The following is a 22,364-nucleotide window of genomic DNA, read 5'->3' as shown; positions in this document are numbered from 1 at the left end:
ATGAACCTTGCTATTGGGTGGAACTGACTGCACGATGCTCGCTCAGCAAACGAAAGGCCAGTAAAGGAAAGTCTTGGAGTTTTATGATTTGATAGAAGCTCTATTCCTTCTCCTTTTCTCGCATATCAAATTCCCAGTTACAGATAAATGTGTAATCTTAACTGAATCTCAAGAGTATCTCAGCAGTTAACCGGGTTGTTAATTCTGATTTTCATCATGCCAAAAATCAGTTAAATGTTTCAAAAATATATCTTCCTAGTTTATCAGCTTACTGCCGAAACTTAAGTAGAGAGTGATAGTAGCACTGCCAAAGAAATATCTTAAGACATATCACATGAGAGATTCCACTATATCATAGCGCTAAGCCGAGTAAGCTCTTTTCAGTCTGTTGGACGAGCAACAGAACTGAAGAAATTAATTATGATACTAGAGTTATCTTTGACGTATACCTTCTGATAACCTGCAAAAAGTTGCTGCAGGTTTCCTAATGCTTAGAATAATTAAATTATCTCTGCCTTCGATAGCAGGCCACGCCGGGGGCGACAGCTCAAGTTCAGGTGCCAAAACAGACTTTTTATAGAGGTGTACTATAAATGTCTACATAAAACATAGACCTACTTAGTACAGTATATACCTCACATAGTATATTCGTAATTTAATTGTGGTCTGCAAAAACCCCAAAACTCGGATCGAATCTAGATATGAAAATCATAAAATTTTATTCTATCACGATTATGACCATTGACCAAATTGGCGTCTGACTAGTCACAATTTAGATTCGTCACTCTATGAGTCCATAAAATAGATCAACAAAAAAGGTGTATAGAAAAATTATGAGAGACTTGACGAAGATTTGATACTCTAATGGATACTCTAAGTAGCACATAGAAGAGGAAGTAGTTAATTGCTTAGAGAACGTCAGCCTGTGGTAAATACTTCCATGATATAGGGCTAAGGGTATCCCAAATTCGAAGTATTTAGTATTTTTGTATTGCTCATGGCTTCGCCTACGCAGTAAATTTAGATTCTCTAGCTTTTGTGGTATTCACGTTACGCTCTAGTTATCGATTATTGTTGATCACATAGAAATGGAACTAGTTATCGAAAACAAATGATAAAGCCGTACTGCATAAGGTATATAGGAAAATCCATAAAATATATCAAATCTGTATGTATTCATACGGACAGACAGAAGGACTTGGCTGGATTGACTCAGTTCGTTGTCCTGATCAAGAATATATATGCACTATGGGATCTGTCACGCCTCCTTCTATATGTTACATACATCACAAAGCCAATGTACTCTGCTTTCTCATATCTCTCTATATGAGTCAGTTTTCCGGTAAAATATACTATATAGCTGACTGATCTGACCTATAACTGGAAGAAAACCGGACTTCACTACATAGGCTCTTATCTTATAGACTATATAAGATTAGAGTCTGATTTTATGGACTCGATTGGTCATGCAAGTGGCAAAAGTTTTCTACTGCATTGGCTTTATAATACTATGTAGCTTTGGCCTGAGGCATATAACTATATATTTATTTATTTCTATAACTAGACATTTGCCTGCCTGCAACAGCTTGTGACCCAGAAATGCCAATCAAATTGACATTCAATTCGCATCTGACCCCATCATAGACACAGGCTGGCGATAATCGATATTTGACCTAGGCCAATATAGAAATGACTATCGCAACAAATTCCAAAGACTGACTGACTGCCGCCCACGCATACCTAGCCCCGCCCCCGCGTACTCCACCATGGATAATCGACGACTAATTTGATGGCTGCCTAAATGCTTGAGGGGAGTCTAGTTGGGGGCCTTAGCTGCCTTAGTCTAATCAATGCAAACACGTTGCAAGAATTACCATTGGCTGGCACACCCACAATCGCGCCCACACTCAGCCCCCTTCGGTTGTCAACGCGCTTGGAATTGTGACATTTGGCAATTTATTGAAGACGATTTCCAATCAGAGCAAATCATGCGAACCGAATCTAATATGGCAAGCGGAATTTTTATGGCTGCGTGCTGAGCGCATAAAAAAATAAAAGGTAAGTGTGATATCGGCTAGATCCGTCAAAAAATCCCCTCTTCACTTCCCCACCCCTCCCACTCTTTGGTTCTGACTTAAATATGAAAGAAAGAAAACCTAACGTAACCAACTCTGACGAACGCTTTGTCCTTTGTGGTGAGCAGCATAGCGTGCACATTGCATGTACTATGGCAACTAATACACTGAGAAAAATATTTAGTTAGTTTGTATAAGGTATAAGGATTTGCAGCATGAACTGCAGATAGCAAGTAGCGGCGACTGAGGTGTATTTATTTATATAAAAAATTTAAGGAAATTAAAAAAAAATTTTTTTATTTATTTTTTATTTTTATATATTTTATTTTATATTATATATATATATATATTATATTTTTGTATATCATACATATAAAAAATTAGAACGTTTTAAATATTTTATTTTTATTTATATACTAAATTATTGCATAAATTAAATTTTAAAAAAATCTTTAATATTTTTTGCTTTGAATGTGAAATTAAAAAATATGAAAATTGTTTTTTAAAGAAGAATTTAACAGTTCTTAAAACAAATATTTAATTTAATAATAATATTTATATGATAATAATCAATCATAAAATTCCTTTTTCAAATTAAGGAGGGGGAAAGAGTAGCAAAGCGATGGACTAGAAAGAGATAGATGAGATTAACACCTATAATTATCAGATAAAGATATATTGGATCCATAAATATTTTATGCTTGATTTCAAGAACATATGTAATCTGTAATCGAGGAATTCACTTTGATGTTTGAAAAGATTTCTAACACGTCCTTCAGCATACCTCGCCAAGTTGTGCACGATTTCGCCGAGTGTAGGGCAGCGCGGGGAGGGAAAGTACAGCGAGATAGATAAGTATTGCACGGAGCTGGCAGTCGTTGTCGATTCGCTCACAGCATTGAATTGGTGTTAAGCACGAACCGAGCCAATTGGCAATATGGAAATGGAAAAGGAAATGGAAAATGGTAAATGCTAAATGGAAATCAGGCAGAGTTGTCCCCAAGCTGGGCGGGCAGGCATGGAGCTTGGCAGCAGTTGCTGCCGTTCGTTGCAGGCGTGCGGAACATGTCGAATCAATTGTTTTTTCTCAGCCTCGCGGACATATTCTCCGTTTATCCGGCCATCTTCAAGGAGCGCAGCAAGCAGCTGCGCAAGACCAAGCAAATCTATCTGCCCAGCGACGAGGAGTGGCAGGACAAGATGTACTTCATGCTGCTCGAGATACAGCGCCAGGTGAACGAATCCTCCGACGTGAACATCTCGCTCAAGGACATCGACAAGCGCGATAAGCCCGCCTTCGATCCGGAGCGCATCACAAAGATCGTCTCGCCCTGCATCAGTCCGAATGGCCGTCGGAGTCGCGTGCTCAAGCATTGTCATGCGACTACAGTGAAGATTCGTCTGAAGTCCAGTGCCCGCTGGAATCTGCCGACCATTGCCAATGCAGCCAAACTGCTAAGGAAACCCGCTCTGCCCGTTGTCTTTCAGAATGAGCATGAGATGCGCCTGGCTTACTCGCTAATCTATGACGTCTTTCGCTGTGTGTGCACACATAACCTCACATTACGCGTACATCTAACCTCAATTTTGTTAAATTTTAGATAAATCAGTGTTGTGTAACGCCTTATCGGACATTTGCTTCTTCGAACAGGAGCGCTATAAGAAGGTAGGTGTTTAATGAATTGAAAAAAGTGTTCAATGTGATTGATTGACTGATTGAGTGATTGATATTAGCTGTAAGGATTTAACTGGGAGAACTAGGCAACTGCAACATGATTTGCATGTTTAGAAAAAGCTTAAAAGTGGGAAATTTGAGTAAAAAATGAACTGTTCATCATAATTGATTGACTCTTTACTTGATTGATGACCAAAAAGTAGAAGTGCTTCATACCCAAAAATATATGTTTTGAAGTTGAAAGTTGAAGTTGAAAAAGTTTCAGCTCGAATTTGATAAAAAAAAACTAAGATTATGATTGATTGATTGACTGACTGATGGTTGTGCCTAGTGTAAGACAGTATGTAGGCTGACTCGAAAAGAAATGGCTGAAATTTGGCAAAATATATATGTAGGGTATATGTTATGATTGATTAACTGATTGATTGATATTCATTATCGAATTATCTCACTATCAGCTGGCTGACGAAGCTAACGAAGTGTGACTATAATTTGATCAGTTTATTATAAATGATTGACTGATTGATGAGCAATCCCGAAGCTGCAGCCCCACTATGAAAGAAGTTATTTACCATGATTGATTGCCTGATTGATGATCAATATAGAAAAGTGAAAGTTGGGTAAACAGAAAACATAAAATTTTGGCTATAAGCGCAATATTCTAGTAACATTGATTGACTGATTGGCTGATTGATTTACTAATTTAGTGGCTGTTTAGCTACACAACTTTTAGTATATATGACTCTATTTAACTCCTTCTACAGTACCGTGACGATGAGCAGCGCATTTGGCTGATGCTCTTCGAGCTGTACGATCGCCATTTCAGGAATCGCAACTCGGAATACCAAGCCGAGCAGACGCAACTGTACAAGGAGGCGGAGGTAACAGGTGAGTGCAAAACTCGACTTGTTCCCTTGATTCTAGTGTCGCCTTCTCCACAGAAATTGCTGATGTGCTTTGGCAGCATCGCATACGCCTGGCTGCGTCCATATCGCGCATGCGAATTGGCGTTGGCGCTTTGCGCATCTCCCAGCTGCTGCCCATTCATCTGCAGAACGAGAAGGTGGCCATAGCTGCGGCCAATCCTGTGGTCACCGGCTGGATCAATCCATTTCTGCTACGGTAAGACTGACAGCAACTGCTACAACTATAACTAGAAGTTACTTTTTGTTAACACAGCAACAAGACGGAGGCCAATAAAATACTGGTGGAGATGGGCTTTACGGTCCACGGGCCGGATGATGAGCAGCCGCTGCTCGAGCAACACTGCAAATGGGATAACATCTGTCCGCTGGTCATCTCCATCATACCCAAGAATCGCAGCGAGTTCACCAAGTCAAAGCTGATGACCGAACATTATTTTATCATGCAGGTTGAGTTGGGTCCGAGCCACAGCGAAACACAAAGATTTTCATCATATTTTTCGCAGGATAAAAACTTTTCCTATGGTCCGGCTATAATGTCCAAGCTCATGGACTACTTTGAGCTATATGGTAAGTGGGATATCTGACTGTATGAGCTCTATATATACATCCGTTCAGGTGACATTCTGCAAACCCATGTGGACTCGCCACGTGCCACTGCTTACCTGGCTGCACTTGTTTACTCTGTGAATCGCGTGAATAACTTTTATGTGTATGGCGTGGGTGCCAGTCTCAAGGACTATCGCCGATATATGGAAACTATAGGCGTAAGATATATATATATATATATATATGTCATTCCCTGCCCATATCCGCCTTGAGCTCCATTTCTAGGTGAACAACATACGACTCTTTGGCGATGCCTTCACTTCGTTTCCCATGGAATCCAATCGCTTTCGCAATGTTGTGGGCGTGTTTGCCACGCCTCCAAACTCTTTCAGCGCCATCTCTGATCCCATAGACTTGATATGCTCGCGTGGCGGAGATCTGAGCATGTTGGAAGTGCTCACCGAATCGGAGGTCAGCGATGAGGGTAAGACGCGAGTCGGCTGCATACTCGAGGAGCAGCTGCTCACGCTGACCATGTCCATGTCCCGTCCTCAAGTGCAGTTCGTGCTCTATCAAACGCATTCGATAGTCAGCACTGAGAATGAGGATATGGTGCAGCATGTGCTGGGCGTGATCAATAAGCTGGCTTTAGAGAAACATCGTCATGCCTACAAGGAGATGAAGAGGCTGGAAGCCCTTGCCGAGGCGGAGGCAGCTAATATACCCGCTGCAGCAATGCCCAAGGAATCGCCGCGCAAAAAGGATAAGATCAGCGCCGAGGATAAACGCAAATCCCAGCCAGAGCTTGCAGCCAAACAGGGTGACCCAGCGACTCCTGCTGTGCAGCTGCCGCGAGTGGACAGCATTGATTTGATTGTTACGCCGGATATCGATGAATTCGTGCAGGACATCGTGCCCGACATCTGCATCAATCAGGACAACTGCATCGAGCATCTGTCGACGGGCAGCTACCTCTCACTCATACGTCGCAAGACACTGACGCAGCTTAATGAAAAGTATCTCATACGCATGGCCGAGCGGCGTGGCCTCTTCGGCAAGCCGGAAAAGGATAAAACGAGGACGCGCGGCGTGAAGCTGCAGGAGGTCAACGAACCAACGCTGCCAGATGCCAACTATGACAGCTGCTCAGCCGGCTCACGCAGCGGGCAACAGCATGCGGTAAGTGGGCGAAGGCAGAGATATATTGCTATATATATATAACATTTGAGGTTAAGTCTAGTTGTTGGGTTGCTCAACTCAGCTATCTATATGGAAATCTAAAAGTCTAATGAGGCTTAAGAGCTTCAATTGAATCTTATGAATTCTAGTTATATATATAAGTTCTATATAAGTTCTCTGCTAACCTTTACTAAGTTTCTATCCTAGTCTTCCAAATATCTTTCTATAACTCTACCCATACATTTGATGTCTTTATTCATAATAAAAAATAGATTAAATTTCCGTGTTTCAAGTCGGTTCTGATTGGCTCTTCAATATAACGTGGGTTAACATTCCGATTATTTTTCAATTTTTGGCCATAAAATTGGAGAGATGCCATAAATCCAAACTTAAGTTGTCTTATCGCAAATGCGAATGCTTTGGCTATTAATCACGCATACGAGTTTTATTTATAGATCATATCTAATAAGGTTCAATTAGCGATTGAGTCATATAAGTTCCGTATTACAGGTCGGTTTAGCTCATATATATGTGCATATTTAAGACCAGACAAATCGGAAATCTACTTAAGTCAACGAAAAACGATAAGTTTTCATTGAAAACTTATGGCAGATAAGATATGAGATATATATCGTATAGTTATCATGCCTATTGGACTTAAGTATGTATATATCTATACATTTTAGACCATATATCTTATAGACGTTATAAGATAGGGATCGTATTGTCTTTGCGAAATTTAATTTTCCTAAATAATTATATTCAGAATTCGATCAGATATTGATAGCTTACATAGATATGTGAGAGTAAGTAAAGCCCATTTGATTTATAGCATACATTTTGGGCAATGAGAGATAAGATATACGATATGTATCGTATAGCTCTTGTTAATATGAGTCATTTCTATATTCTATATAAGCTATGAATCTTAGAATTTCTTATTCTATCTGAAGCGTATGGCTTTTGTTAAGCTTAATCTTCCTTATACTGCGATGTACGATATACGATTAATGATATACGATTAATGATATACGATTTACGATATACGATTTACAATTTACGATATACGATTTACGACACACGATTTACGATATACGATATACGTTATACGATTTACGATATACGATTTACGATATACAATTTACGATCTACGATTTAAAACATACGATTTACGATATACAATTTACGATATACGATTTACAATACACGAATTACGATTCTCGTATGAAATGCAAAAAACGATATTCGATATGTTGTATATTACTATATACGATATACAATTTACGATTTACGATTTAGTATTTACATTATCTGACATACGATATACGAAAAGCTCTATATATTTTTATATATGATATCCGATTTACGACTTACGATATTCGATATACGATTTACATTATAAAATATATAAATCGCAGCTTAATATTAATAATATAAAATCAATATCTTTTCGATAAGATGTCCTATATAATAGACGCTAGACTGGGATCAGATATAAAGCTATAAACAGTCAATAGAAACCAATTGAGAGATATGAGAGATAAGATATGAGATATGCATATGTATACGCAAGTATCCTGATACTATATAAGATATGCATCCTATAATTCTCGCCTTATTTCGAATTGCGTTATAAACAAATGAAAATTTTAATTTAAAATTCAAATGGCTTGCTACAGATTCTGAATATTGATAACTTATAGCGTACCTAGTAGAGCCCATTAAGATGTAGGATATGGGTGATAAGATATGAGAATTATGCTATACCTTGAACAGTCCATATAGACCGGATTCATGGGGTGTTAGACTTTACACTTTATTGTAAACTACAACATTTGAGAGGGGGGCTTGAGATGGGGGAGGGGGAGGCGGGGATATGGGTCTTTGTATATACACATTTGAGACTTATGATCTAATAATTAACGTGCGCCATCAACAGAATCATCAGCGACATCGCAGCATCCACCTGGGCTGTTGTGAGGGGGAGGGCGGGGGTTCGTAATTAGCATGAGGCATGCAATTGCAATTGCTCCCAGGGCTTAGTCACAGCAACTATACAACATCAACAACAACAATGAGAGAGAGGGGGTTAAGAGATTAGGTCATGCCATTGGCTTAGCTCATTGGCCCATGACTAAATCCAATCTTTGAATTGCAACTATTTGCGCCAGCTGCTGCCGCTGTTGGCCTTCACGTTCACATTCTTGCCCTGCTGATAGCCCTTGACATCCTTCGATTTGCCGCTGGACCAGGAGCCGCTGCCACCCATACTGCTGCTGCTGCTGCCATTGTAGCTGAAGCTGGACTTGAAGGAGGGATTGCCAAGGCTCTTGAACATGGGACTCGTCTTGCCGGCGCCGACCAAAGGCGCCGACTGATTGTAGTAGCTCTTGTTGCTGCTCTGTTGATTGTAGCCCTGGCCGGAGCCAGCGACGCTCTTCTCCGACAACTGTCGATTGTAGGCGAATCCGGTGCTGGCCAGTCCAACTGAGGCGATGCCCAGGCCCATGCCGACGCCGGAGCCCACGGTGCTCGCACCGATGCCCACGCCGCCTCCGCCAAATGTTTGCTTATGGCTGGTGCTAAAGGTGGCGCCCAGCTCCCCACCCAAGGGTCCACTCTGTGTATAGAACTGTTGCTGCACCTCGACAATATAGCGATAGGCCTCCTCCATGCTCTTCGGATTGCGGCGCAAGATCATCGAATGCGTTGGCTCTGGCAAATGATCGCGAAACACTTGCAGCGTGATGCGCTCGATATCCTCCAGCGAGTACAGGGTATCGTTGTGTGTGAGTTTGCGATTGAGCAAGCGTTGCTTCAGCTTCGCCATCTTCTGATAGTACAGCTCAATGTTCGAGTCCAGGACGGCGCTGCGTATCTTGTGTATCAGCGCGTAGCTCGACTCACGCTCGGCGAAGCTGTGCAACAGCTGCTCCTTCAGCTTGTGCCAGGACTCCGCCTTGACCGCGCCATTGGCATGGCCATTCCCGGTGCCCGCCGGCGCACTCAGTTGACGACTGAAGACCGCGTCCCTCGCCCGGTCCGTGCACTTGTTCTTAATGTGTCCTAGCAGCTGCGCCTTGTAGTACTCATCGAAGGCATTGATCGCCGGCATCAGCGCCTCGACCTTTTGCAGGAATTGCGGCAATTTGCCCGCATCGCTGCCATCGAAGTTCTCGACGAGCTTGAGGCGATTGAGCACTTGATTATATTTATTCACAAAATCGGGATCCATAGCACTCGGACGCGACAATCCATGCACGACTGCAGATTTGTGTGTAGCTTCGTTGTTCGAATCTCGTTTCAAAAATCAGATTTTCGATTCTTACGAAATGTATAAATTAACATTGATTAACGTGAACTGTTAACTACGAAGATCCACGGGAAAAAAAGAAATCTCTCAGCAATAACAATGACATCAAATAAGAAATACAAAATTCCAGCTCCCAACCGAACCGTACGAATGCGAAATTCGAATTGATATAGCAAACGGGAACGGAATAGATCGGTTGCCTAGCTCACTCGGGCTTGCGGATCGGGTCGCAGCGACTCGGCTTCTCACTCGTGTTGAACTGAAATACTCAAACGCCACTCATTGTGGTGGTGGCTTCGGTATTGGCGCTAGCGCCGATCGTGCTGCTGGTAGTGGTGCTTTTGCTGGTGTTGGTTGTGGGAGTTGTTTTGTGTACCGACTGAATCATATATGCAATCAAACAACAACAATAGCCATAAATGAGAGTGTCAAAATAGATAGTGAATGACTACGACATGCTCTATAGCTAGACAGCTACTACGACAGTTATTATTGACTGCTATTTTCCTTCCCATTTGTGTCTCTCTTTTTCCAAATTTTGCTTATGTAACTCAAGAACTCAAATATTATTAACTACATATGCAGCACTCGAGTCTATATATCAAATTTAACATTTCTAGCTCATATAATCTTTGAGCTATGCCATAAAAACACTAACTAAAAATCGATAAATATCGATTTTGCGTTCAGTGGAGCTGCTTATGACTAGAATACACGTTTTGGGGTATTTGGAAGATTTTAAACTTATGATTTTCTAGTGCTGCTATAACTATTAAGTTCTTCAAACATTTTTTTTTCAAATTTATAGCATAAGTCCTGAGAGGTATCAAGAGCCCATATATCATGATACCATATGCACATAAAATAAAGTTTTTATTCAGCAATTTGATTGATTTATTGAATAACTTATTATATATAACTCAGTATATATAAAAAATTAATCAAAATATATTAAGCTTCTTCATGCTTCAAGACGTATTCAGCAAATCGATATATATCGATTTCAGAGAAACTGTTACAATTGCTCTAGCTCTAAATATGCTTTAACCAAAAACAAGGTTCAAGGTTTATGAAGCTTCTACAGTCACTGAAATCAAGTCATGTGGCTTCGACTTTTATTGATGTCTTGGATATGGGTCATGCTCAAGTCATTCCTCTCCCCATCCGTTACAAAGCTGTGCACAGTAGCAATATACTCGGATTGCAAGGCATGCCCATATAGGGTATAATAACAGCGGGCATGACGATCGCACATATATATTCATATAGCCAAAGCAATGACAGATAGAGATAGTAACAACCCAGCAAACACACAAGCTAAACACACACGCACACACACACACAACACACACACTCATGCAAAGCAGAGGCACGCACATAGATCAACATTAAGCATATTAACGAAAAAGCGCACACAAATCGCTCGGAATCGAAGCGTAGCGTCATAAGCATATATAGTATAAATATATATATATATATATGATTTGCCAAACTGACAGATTCTTGGTTAAGATATAAATTTGAAAGATTTCTTAATTTATAGCAATTTCTAGATACTCGAACGTCTTTATATCTTTTCAAGGATTGCTAAAAGTCACTTTCAATAAGAATTTTGAAAGATAATTGAGGTAGTTTCTAGGTGCGTGTGGAGCGTTGGGGCGGGACACTACGCGGGTCAATTGAAGTCTATCAGTCAATTTACAATATGGAATAATAAAATCAGTTAGAAAGTCTTCACATCCAATTCAATTGCTTTTTAATTTGCACAGTTTTTTTCTCTTTTTTTCTAAACTCTTCCAAGCAAAATACGTACAAAAATCAAAAATCAAAATTAAATAAATAAAATTCTCTTCGCTGGCGTTTGTATTGGTCATTTACATTGATCTATTAACAATATGCTGTTAACTGTGTGTATTCGAATGTGTAAATAACATAATTTCAAGAGCATTTAGCGTATTGAAGGCACAGTCACTTAACAGTTAAAGACTTTGTTCCCGCATCATACATAGACTCGTAACATTCATATATGGCAGCAAATAACCGTGAAGAGGTTTCCTTTTAGTTATTATTCTAATATATTAGAAACATCGGAAAGTTCGAGTGTTTTGATAGAATGTTTTTCAGTCAAAGAATTTATACGACATTAGCATTGACCTTGCTCCATCTTTCCGGGCAGCTGTTGGATGCTCGTTCCTTAAGCGCTTCTTTCCAATTATCATACTGGAGAACAAACTGTTCGAATATGGGCAGAAATGAATCTGTATCAAACATATATATAGAGCATCTTAGGTATGCAAATAAATATTTGTTGGAAATTAACTTTACTGAAACTCTAACTCTTAAAGGCTAAGATCTTATAGTTGCATTGGAGCATAATCTTACAATATTCATGCTGTAGGGTAGATATCGTATATCATGTCAAGTAATATATAATCCTCTCTCTCTCCATCTCCCTCTCTCCAACTCTCATTGGCCTCTTAGCCGCTCTCTTTCACTCTGTCTGAGACACTCTTTGTCGTTCTTTCTCTCTGTCTCTCCCTCTCACTCTCTGCTTCTATTTTACTTAGCTGAGTCTCTCTCTCTCTTCAACTCTCAGAGGCACCCTTTACCCCTCTCTCACACTATTTGTCGTTCTTTCTCTCTGTCTCTCCCTCTCACTCTATCATACCCATCTGAGCCCATCTCCCTCTCTCTCTCTCTCTATCTCTTCAACTCTTAGAGGCACCTTTTGCCACTCTCTCACACTCTTTGTCGTTCTTTTTCTCTGTCTCTCCCACTCCCTCTCACTCTCTTCTTCTCTCTCACTTTGCTGAGACTCTCACTCTCTCTCTCTCATATGCTCAATCTCTTACTCTCTCATAGACATTTCTTGGCGTTCTCTCTCTCTCCTCTTTCTCTCCCTCTCTCTGAGACTCTATGACTCTCTCTCTTTCTCTTTCTCTCGCTCACTCCCCTAAGACGCTCCATGTCTCTCTGTATCTTCACAGTTATCTACCCCTCTGCCCCTCTATTTCTCTCTCTCTTTCTCTCTCTCTCTTTCTGTTTCTGTTTTTAGTATTTTCAATATTTTCATAAGAATTATATGCCAAAACTCTTTGGAAAACTTTTTTTTTTTTTTTTTTTTTTTTTTTTTTTCGTTTTTATTTCTTTATTTTGTTGCAGCTTATTGTCTTAGACTCTATAGCGCATTTAGCTCTAAACCTTAACTAATGGGAGGGCAGATATGCCAATTATTCTGCACTTGTAGCTACTATCTTAATTAGTTCTAATATTGTCTAGAGGATGCAATCTCTTCAGTCTTCGCCTATTGTTGTTTATAGCCAGGTTGCTTGCGAGATGGTTAGGATGCGCTGCAAGTCTGTCCGCGTATCTTGAACTGTGTCGCCCAATGAGTTCAGCAACTGTGGGAATTGCTAAATCCCTATGTAAGACTGAGTTTCTTACAAACCAGCTGGCTCCAGTCCATCTGCGTAGTGCTTTATTCTGCAGGGTCTGAATTTTGTTCCTTGTAGTCTTCGCCGAGGAGCCCCATAGAGAGATACCATATACGAAGGTTGGGACAACTATTGCCTTGTAGATGGCGGCCTTGCTGCTGTAAGACAACTTGCTTGAAGCTCTCAGCATCCAGTCGAGGGTTTTTAGCTTGCTTTTGCATTTTGAGGTTACTTGACTTATGTGCGCTTTAAAAGTCAGCCTTCTGTCAAGAGTGATACCAAGGTACTTTACTTTTGAGGCTTTGGGAATAGTGGGCCCCAATGCAACGCTTGGGCAATCTCCTCTTCTAGTGGCGAAGGTAGTATGTACAGACTTTTGTGCATTAATGGTGATACACCACCGTTTTGCCCAGCGTCCGAAAGAGTCCAGATATTTTTGTAGTGAGTCTGAAGCTTCTTGCGCAGATACGTGACGTGATAAGATGGCGGTGTCATCTGCATAGGTCGCTATGAGTACTGCATCTGTACTTCCTATATTTGGCTCGGGAGTTGGCATATCTCCTGTGAATAAAGTATAAAGTGTTGGGCCTAGAACACTACCCTGTGGTACTCCAGCCATAATTGGTCTAGTCAAGGATACTGTTTGCCCCCTTGACACTTGGAAGGTTCTTCCAATAAGGTATGAGGATAGCAACGCGAAAAATGGGGCTGGAAGGGTGGTCCTCACTTTCTGCAGCAGTCCCAGGTGCCAAACTCGATCAAACGCCTGTTTGATGTCTAAAAAGACGGCAGAGCAGTACATCTTTTCTTCAAAGGCTCCAAGGATATGGTGCACAACTCTGTGAACCTGTTCCGGTGTTCCATGCTGTCTCCTGAAGCCAAACTGATGGTTTGGAATGGCCTCCTGGCGTCCCAGATGTGTCAGTACTCGTTCCAGAAATATTCTTTCGAATATTTTGGAGAGTACTGGCAACAGGCTAATTGGTCTGTACGACTCAATTTCTCCCACGGGTTTGCCAGGCTTAGGAATCATCACAATCACGGCGCGCTTCCAGCAGGCTGGAAAGTGCCGGATGCGGAGCATGGCGTTGTACACCATAGTTATGTAGTCTATGGTGGAGTCAGGCAGTGCTCTAAGGACTCTGCCGTTTATTAGATCATATCCAGGGGATTTTTTTGCCTTCACTCTTCTGATGTGTTCAAGAACCTCTTCTTTTGTACATCCAGTTATCTGGTCTTCAGCTGGGAGGGGCGAGAGAACGATGTCTTCTGTTGCTTCGATTTCTGAGGCCTCTGCGGTAATCACCGGCGTGAATTGGTCTTGAAGGTGGTTTGCAAAAGCCTCAGCTTGAGCTTCGTCTCCAATGTGCCAGGAACCAGAAATGCTCCGAATGGGATGACGTCGTATTGGCTGCCGTTTGAGCTTTCTTGTAAATTTCCATAATTGAAACTCTGCGTCAGTGGGCGATTCAGCTCGTACCAGCGCATCGCTGATACACCTCTTTTGAAGCAGGGCGAGAGCAGCTTTAAGATGCCTCGTGGCTTCGTTGTACATGGATTTGGCATCAGGCGTGCGTAATCTTAACCAGCGTCTCCTGGCCCATCTTTTGTGTATTAGTAGGTGTTGGGCCTCCAAGGTGAGGGGGATGTTGTACGGAGACTGTTGTCTTGTTTGGCAAGATGGTGGGGCGGCTTGGTGCGCAGCTTTGACTATTTCTTCCTGCAGTTTGTTTGCTGCGTAGTCCACGTCTTCAGGAGTGTTAAGTTCCATTTCTATGTGCAAAGAGTAATGGAGCTCGCGCCTAAAGACTCCTAAATCTGATCCTGCTGGCAGTAGTTGTTTCCTAATGGGCAAGGGCTGTGGCTGCGCGTGGATTGTGACTATTAGTGGCAGGTGGTCAGAGGATAGGTCCAAGGATTCTTCAATGGTCAATTGCCGGTCACAGATGCCTTTGTAGACAGCGAAGTCGATTGCCGAGGGCCTGTGTCCATTAATTGGGTAACGGGTGGGGGCTCCAGTCGCCAATATGCTGAATTGTAAGTTTTGAATCGCCTCAAATATGACTTCTCCGCGACGATTCGCACTATTGCTTCCCCAAAATGGGTGCCATCCATTCCAGTCGCCGCCGATGAGGGTCTTATTCAACCTTTGGCCTAGAACCTGTTCCATGTGATGATCACACAGACCAGTGTTTGGCGGAAGATAAATTGACGCAACTTCGATCGCTCCAATAGACGTAGGCAGGGTGATGGCTGAGACCTGCATTGTTGCGTTGCAAATTGGCAGTAAAGGTGTATGCGGTATTGTTGCTCGTATGAGGATTGAGGATCCACCAAAGCAGTTTGCTCCTTCACCATGAGCCTGATAGTGTTCGTATCCGAAAATTTGTGTAGTGGGGCACTCATGAGTTTCTGTTATTAACATTATATCTATGTTTTCTTGTGAGAGAAACGCAGCCAGTTCCTGAGTCTTGTTTCTCAGGCCATTGGCGTTCCAGATACCCACACGTAAAGCCATTATTTGTAGGCAAGCTTGGTTATGATGGCCATTAAACTGTTTAGCATGGTTGCTTGTTGGGATTGTACTTCTCGCATCGCTTTGAGCTCGGCATTAATTGCGTCAAACTGACGTTGTTGTTGCTGAAGCATTTCAGTGAACAAAGTGTCACTTGTGGTATTCTTATTTGACGGTCCACCTCTAGCGGCCTGTGCGTAAGAAACACCACTAATAGGCGTTGCAAAGCTCGTGGCTTGGGTAATGCTCCGGGGCCTTGTAATTTCGGAAGCAGTACTCGGACCCGTAGACGGTGTTTGTGTGGGACTCCTTTTTTGTGCTGGGGATTGCAATTTGCGCAACCGCTTGTATACTTGGCAGCCCTTATAGTTGGCTGGGTGCTGTAACTCACAGTGCACACAAGTTGGTGCCTGGTCCTTTTCGCGGGTGCAGTCTTTGGATGCGTGTTTCCCGGCGCAACGCACACATCTGGGAGCTTTGTGGCAGTAGCGTTGTGTGTGTCCAAATTCTTGACAGCGATGGCATTGTGTCAGGTCGTTGTATCTTCTTGGCAGTTCCACTGTGCAGCGTTGCCTGCAGACAACTCGAATGTCCAAAATTTCTTTGTTGTTGGGGGCCTGAGCCACGTCAACAAAAAATATATTTAGCGGTGTTTTGTCCATACGGCTCAGTGGGTTGTGCACATTTGTAATTGTGTGGCCTTTGGTTTCCAATTCCTTTTTAATTAGTGTTGTATCAGTGCTGGAGTGAAGCCCTTTGAACACGACTCTATATGGTTTGTCCTCCTTAAGCTGGTAGCAGTGGAACTCCAATTCCAGCTTAGTAAAGTGGTCTATAACTCTGCGATAGTCCTCACTGCATTGGGTTAATACACCTATGTTATTCTTCTTTGGCTTAATTACGTATGATTTAGCATCAATTACTTTATCTATTATCTGTTGAAGTAGGGCCACAGACTTGATGTTTGGACACCATATGGGGGGCGGACGAGGTTTCGGAGTAGTTTGCTGGTCGGTCAATACTGGGGCTTCTGGAGCTACAGGTGATTCGCTGTAGTCTTCATCTTCTTCTACGAGCAGTGAAAATCGATTTTCTGATATTAATGCTGCATTGCTGGTGCTTGGTTCGTCGAAGATGAGCCTTTTCTTGATGGTTTTTGGTGAATTTGGCTGTTTACGTTTCGTGTTTTTGTTGTTAGTGATGCCTTGCACGGAGGCGATATCTATTTTTGAGTTTATTGGCATGATGGAGGCTTGCCTATTTGCCATCACAACGTTAAGCTGGGCTTGCATTTCTGCATTTACCTTTACAGCTGTAGCGAGGTTATTGACATTAGATGTCATCGCGGATTGTGCTTTTGAGTGCAGGCGCACTCGCGCCAAGCGACGAAATTTCGTAAATTGCAATTAAAGCAATTGAGTTACGCGGAAGCAAGCGATAAGAAAACGCTGCGTGTGCGGTTTTTGTTGCTGTTGCGTTGAAGAATGCACCGCAAAGTTCTATTTTTAGAACTCTGCAGCAGTAGAGCTTAAGCGAAGGCTGTTCGAATTCACGTCTTTACAGGTCGAACGACTGATCGCGATTGTTTGGAAAACTTAGTTTAGGTAAATTGATGCCCTAAGAAATTCCATGCCAGACCTCAATCACTTCACGCTTCTGTTTATATACATACTGTTTATATACCACTCAGAAGCTCTTAAGTCATTCATATTTCATAAGAAATTTGCGTTCCGAAACTCTGAACTTCTAACTGCTTAGACAAATATCATTAAACTAATTTCAGTTAATTGTTTATTATTAAGCTAATTTCTGCAGCTGTCTCTAAATTCAGCTTGAGTAGCTAGCTTTTTGTCAGTTTTCCAGTTGCTATTCTCGCCTATCATATCTTTATCTTTCTATCATATAAATCATATCGCTCAACCCGTTTCCGATAGCTTTAGCATGACACCCAAATGTCGCTTTGACGACGACGTTCAATATATGTGTATATATATATATATATGTTTCTATATCTATATGTCTATGAAATTTTATTGGACATAAAAACAAAAAAAAAACCGTTTGGCACCTCGCCACGCCCTGCATTTGGGGCGGCTTATCGTGGGCGCTTTTAAGGTCTGGTGCGCCGGCGTGCGCGTTTTCAACTAATTAGCAACAATTTTCGAACGTTAGCGGCTTGTAAAAACGGTTTACCAATACAGTCACAGCCCGTGTCAAAGCCAGAGCTGAAGCTGAAGCTAAAGCCGAGCCCAAGTTGAGAAACCTGCAGTCGTTGGGGCAGCGTGTTCTAATTGGAGCCACGGCTTTCTGATAAGCGCATTTAATTGCTCTCGACTGCAACGGCTACTTGTCAATTCGCATTTGTTTAACAGCAACGATTTTACAACTGTAATTTTTTACAGTAATTATGTAAACAACAATAGCAATAACAATAACAAATAGTTAATCACTGCTGCCTTGATAAGCAAGTTCAGGGCCAAGGCCGCGGGTTCACGCTTCGCCTCGAACTCAGAGAGTTAGAGACCGCAACCGAACCGAACCGAACCCGCAGTCAATCATAATCCAGCACCATCTCAATGGAGTCCCACTTATCAACCAGCTGTAAACATTCGCGCGTTTCGCTTTTGAATCATTTGCAATCCAAATTTAGCAGCAAAAATTCTTCAACCTAAGAAATGAGACAACAAACATATTAAACGTTGAGCAAAAGTTGAGGATTAGGCAGAAGATTAGATGCACTTACAAACGATTGGCAGTGATAAGGGCTCTATAAAGATCATTAAGACTTAAGATCAATATATGACTAATTTCTTATATAGAAAATATTTGTCTAGCTGGAGCTTGTCTCGAGCTGCGATAGATAGTTATTATATCTGGCATGGGCCTTCCATTTCATAGAACAAATCTAATATCAGGTAACAGCGGATGAGTTTTCTAAGCTTGGACAGCTGAAAAAAAGAAAATAAATACGAGTTTCAGCCTAGTGTTGGGTATGGACAAAGTTTGAATAGAGCAAAGATAATATTGAGTCGTGCCATAGTTCGAATACAAAGATATACTATCTATACTTGTCATAAAATTGCCTTAAGTGTGCTCTATGATAAGTTTTCACTACATATTGACTCTATTTTAATACTATCTTTTCTAAGAATGGTTCCTTTCTTATAAACAACTTTTTCCACAAATATACATTTTTTATAGACAATATCAGCTGATATAATTGCTGTTCATTATGTTACGTTTTGTTGTTTCTATATAAACCAATTAGCTACGATGTCCTCTATTAAGTACTACGAATCTGAGCTAACTCTGCTTATGAACCATCTTGTATACTACATTTTTCCTTATGCCATATCTTCTTATATACTACTTAATGTTCTGTACTCGTTTTGCTTAAAGTGGTCTTTGTACTTATAGACAAACCTGCTGTTTGTACCTCTTTCCTATATATACTTCCTCTTCTTCCTTCTCTTATGTGCATTTTATCTATTTTGTGTACTTTCCTTCTACTCCTTCATGTATGCTACCTTCTCAGTTATACCTACTGTTCTTATCTATTATATATCTCTCCTGGTATATTACTTTTTCTTGTATACTTCTTCTGTGGTATACTGCCTTATCTGTTATACTACTTTTTCTTGTATGCTACTTTTTCTGGTATACTAATTTTTTTTCTTTTTTTTCTAGTTAACTACAATTTCTAGTATACTACTTTTTTTCTAGCATACTATTTTTTCTGGTATACTTACTTTACTGGCATATTACATCTCTATCATACTACTTATTCTAGCTTACTTTTTGTCTAGTATACTACTTTCTTTTGGTATACTACTTATCTATTGGCATACTATATTTTTGTATACAACTTGTTCTGGTCAAGTAAAATTTCTGAAATATGAATTCTGTTATTCTATTTTTTCTGGCATATTAACTTTTCTAGTACACAACTTTTTCTGATATTGCTACTTTTTCCTATCTACAAACTCCGCTTCGATCTTAGATACTGCCTTCAGCTCATCTCATGCCTCTTCTATGCCACCTGTTCTTCATCTACGAATAAATAAGCATAAATAAGCATATATATTCCATAAACATGCCTGCATTAAAAAGATTCGAGTTCTCATAGAATAATAAAGTCTAATTAAGCTCTCATCACATATAGTTACATTTTCAGCAAGCAGACAGTAGTACCCTCTGTGAGGGTATTAAAAACTTTAGCTAGAAAATATGTTCAATTGTTTGAAAAAATATGAAAAAAGGTTGAAATTGAATTAATTAGCTGCGCGTACCTGTGCGCGCCTGTCTCGTTTCCCATTTTGTAATTCCATAAACAAACCGATTTGGCGAACCAAACGCACAACAACAACAACTACAATAGGGCCGACTGCAACATCAGCGCGCGACCCACTCGAGCGCCATACGCTCGCACCTGACAAAGGTGTCGACCACGCAGCGGCATCCGATCGCCTTCAATTTTAGGAGGCGCGAGTGCAAACGCTTCTACGTCTTGCCCGTTTATATGGTAAGTGCTCATAAAGCCAAAACAAATCAAAACAAATATAAATTATTATGCCAATATAACAGCTAATGAAACTGTTTTTTTCGCTTTTTTTTCTTCTCTTGTTGCTGTGTTGCCCTCAATTCGCAGCATAGCACAAAGCAGAACAGTCGCCTCTGGTGGCAGTATGCCTTCAAGTGTGTCACTCGACGTGGCAGCGATGGCATCTGGAGCCCGAATTTGAAGTTTAAGCTGCACTGCAAGCGTCAGCTGCGCATACGGAAGCTGCGACGCATCCGCTGGTCGAATAGGCAGCCGCTACACCTGCACATTGCCGACATTCAGCTGGTGTGCCAGGTGCGCGGTTACAGTAAGTAGGAGCTGCTTGGCTTATAAGGTGGACTGCTTACCTAGGCCATGTTAAGGTATATCTAAATCAGCCATGCGCCTTATGGGCTGTTTCAAGGCTAGACAACACCTGTACAAATGTATCTAAAAGCACTCTATGAGGTATCAAGGCTAGGCAACACCTGTGCTGACAGATTTTTCTATGTAAGCATATCGGCTACTTATAGAATATATAGTTTATAATGGTGTATCATCATGAGGGATACTGATATAGGCAACTAGATGTTTTATAATGTTTATATCAACAACTATGCTTAAGTAATATGTAAAGATATACTTATCTTTATAAGCTATATGCCTTATTGAATAGATCAAAACCGGTATGTACAGAGTAATTTACTCAGAAATATTCGCATAAAAAGGTAAGTGTAAAGATCTCTATTGAACTCCTATTCATATTCCTTCGTCAAAAATTATCAGCTTTTTACATCAAGCTTAGGGGAAACACCTGAGCTGAGAGCTTATGGACTCATCTATACATGAAGTCTTAGGATACATATTACTGTGCAGCCTATAGATATATGTAGCTCTGATAATTTAGCAGAAGCTCTATTAATAAAGCTTGAGCTTATTAGATCTCACATTGAAGTCAGTATAAGTTAAATTTATAGAGCTTATAATAGAGCTATATATCAAAAGGCATCATAGATATATCTATCCAAAAAGTCTATAAATGAAAAAAATATATAATATGATAATTGCTTAGGTTATCTATCGAGATATCAGATGTAACTATGTACAGTTTGATTACTTCAATTATTATACAATAATTAATATTATTTTATTTAAAAATATAGTATACTATCTATATTTTATGTAGTATACTTATGTAGGTCAACGTATACAGTGTTCGCTCGCTAATTGGAATTAGCTGCAGCTATAGAGGTTATTCCAATTGGCAAATATGTTCTAATTTTTGTGAGCTCTCTTTTGAGCAATGAAAAAGAAAGAAGTAAATAAATAAATAAAATTTTTGTTTTATTTTTAAATTAATATCTATAAAGAAATTTCTTTAAAATCCTAAATTTAGTTCTTTGAAAATAAAATATTGAACAGAAAAGTACAGTAATCTTTAGTGCGCTGAAAATTCGTAATATATCATAAATTTTAAAACTTATCCACAAACCCAAAAATCTTTACTATGGACGAACTATGTTATAGTACGAAGATGTTGAACATAGGTAAAAAAGATAGTGGAAACTTATAAACAAAATTGATCTTATGAGAAAACACATTTGCTGTACGATTGTTCCTATCTTAGTTATATGATATATTGATTGCATCTATTCAGCTTTGACAATTAGCGTATATATTGAAAGTGCTCAAAAATATGCAATGGAAAATAAAAGCTGAATAAGATTAATTTCAGTAAAACTTGCAGTTAATATAAAAGTCTCGATAACAAAGATTTTTAATGTGCCAGCAATTTGTAATAAATTATAAAATTAATTGTATTGTGTGCGACTGCAATGGGGACGTGTATATGTATAGCTGATCGTTCGGGTCATATCAACTAAAGTCAATCAAGAAACAGGCAGGTGTAGTTACAGCTGCCAGAATTGAAGTACATCTACAAAAATAACTAATTTAACACTGAGTATAGCATGTTTATATATATTTTTTTAAATTTTTTAATGGTGTTTACGAATATTGAGCTATTGCAATTACCGACACTTCAATATGTATGGAATATGTGTGTGTGTACGTGTGTGTCTGTGTGTTTGTAAATTAATTGCATGTACGTTTTTAGTTTTAATGCATTGCAATTATAAGTTCCGATAGCGAAACTACGATT

The 22,364-nt window shown here is 40.2% G+C and overlaps 2 protein-coding genes across 2 annotated transcripts; one reads left to right on the top strand and one right to left on the bottom strand.

Moving 5' to 3' along the window:
* The first annotated feature begins 3,121 nt into the window (after window positions 1-3,121).
* LOC111604687 lies at window positions 3,122-20,539 on the top strand. The gene is made up of 10 exons (XM_023322855.2): window positions 3,122-3,615; window positions 3,677-3,741; window positions 4,515-4,638; window positions 4,692-4,872; window positions 4,930-5,122; window positions 5,180-5,243; window positions 5,292-5,440; window positions 5,508-6,401; window positions 20,042-20,185; window positions 20,312-20,539. The coding sequence occupies exons 1-10, from the start codon at window positions 3,141-3,143 to the stop codon at window positions 20,537-20,539; spliced, it is 2,517 nt and encodes an 838-aa protein (XP_023178623.2). The 5' UTR covers window positions 3,122-3,140.
* LOC111604688 (keratin, type II cytoskeletal 1) lies at window positions 8,203-9,867 on the bottom strand. The gene has a single exon (XM_023322856.2). It carries the CDS (start codon window positions 9,634-9,636, stop codon window positions 8,560-8,562), a length of 1,077 nt encoding a protein of 358 aa, XP_023178624.2. The 5' UTR covers window positions 9,637-9,867; the 3' UTR covers window positions 8,203-8,559.
* Window positions 20,540-22,364: the final 1,825 nt, after the last annotated feature.

This window comes from Drosophila hydei, unplaced genomic scaffold, assembly GCF_003285905.1.
Source record: "Drosophila hydei strain 15085-1641.00,03,60 unplaced genomic scaffold, DhydRS2 tig00000283-arrow-arrow-pilon, whole genome shotgun sequence".
Taxonomy (NCBI): domain Eukaryota; kingdom Metazoa; phylum Arthropoda; class Insecta; order Diptera; family Drosophilidae; genus Drosophila; species Drosophila hydei.
This window is presented reverse-complemented; position numbering and strand designations above follow the sequence as displayed.

Excerpts from the sequence above, each read along its gene's own strand:
- LOC111604687 (XM_023322855.2), top strand. The coding sequence starts at position 3,141 with ATGTCGAATCAATTGTTTTTTCTCAGCCTCGCGGACATATTCTCCGTT. Across the intron at positions 3,616-3,676 it reads AATCTATGACGTCTTTCGCT|ATAAATCAGTGTTGTGTAAC; the intron begins GTGTGTGCACAC and ends GTTAAATTTTAG. Across the intron at positions 5,123-5,179 it reads AACATTATTTTATCATGCAG|GATAAAAACTTTTCCTATGG; the intron begins GTTGAGTTGGGT and ends TATTTTTCGCAG.
- LOC111604688 (XM_023322856.2), bottom strand. The coding sequence starts at position 9,636 with ATGGATCCCGATTTTGTGAATAAATATAATCAAGTGCTCAATCGCCTC.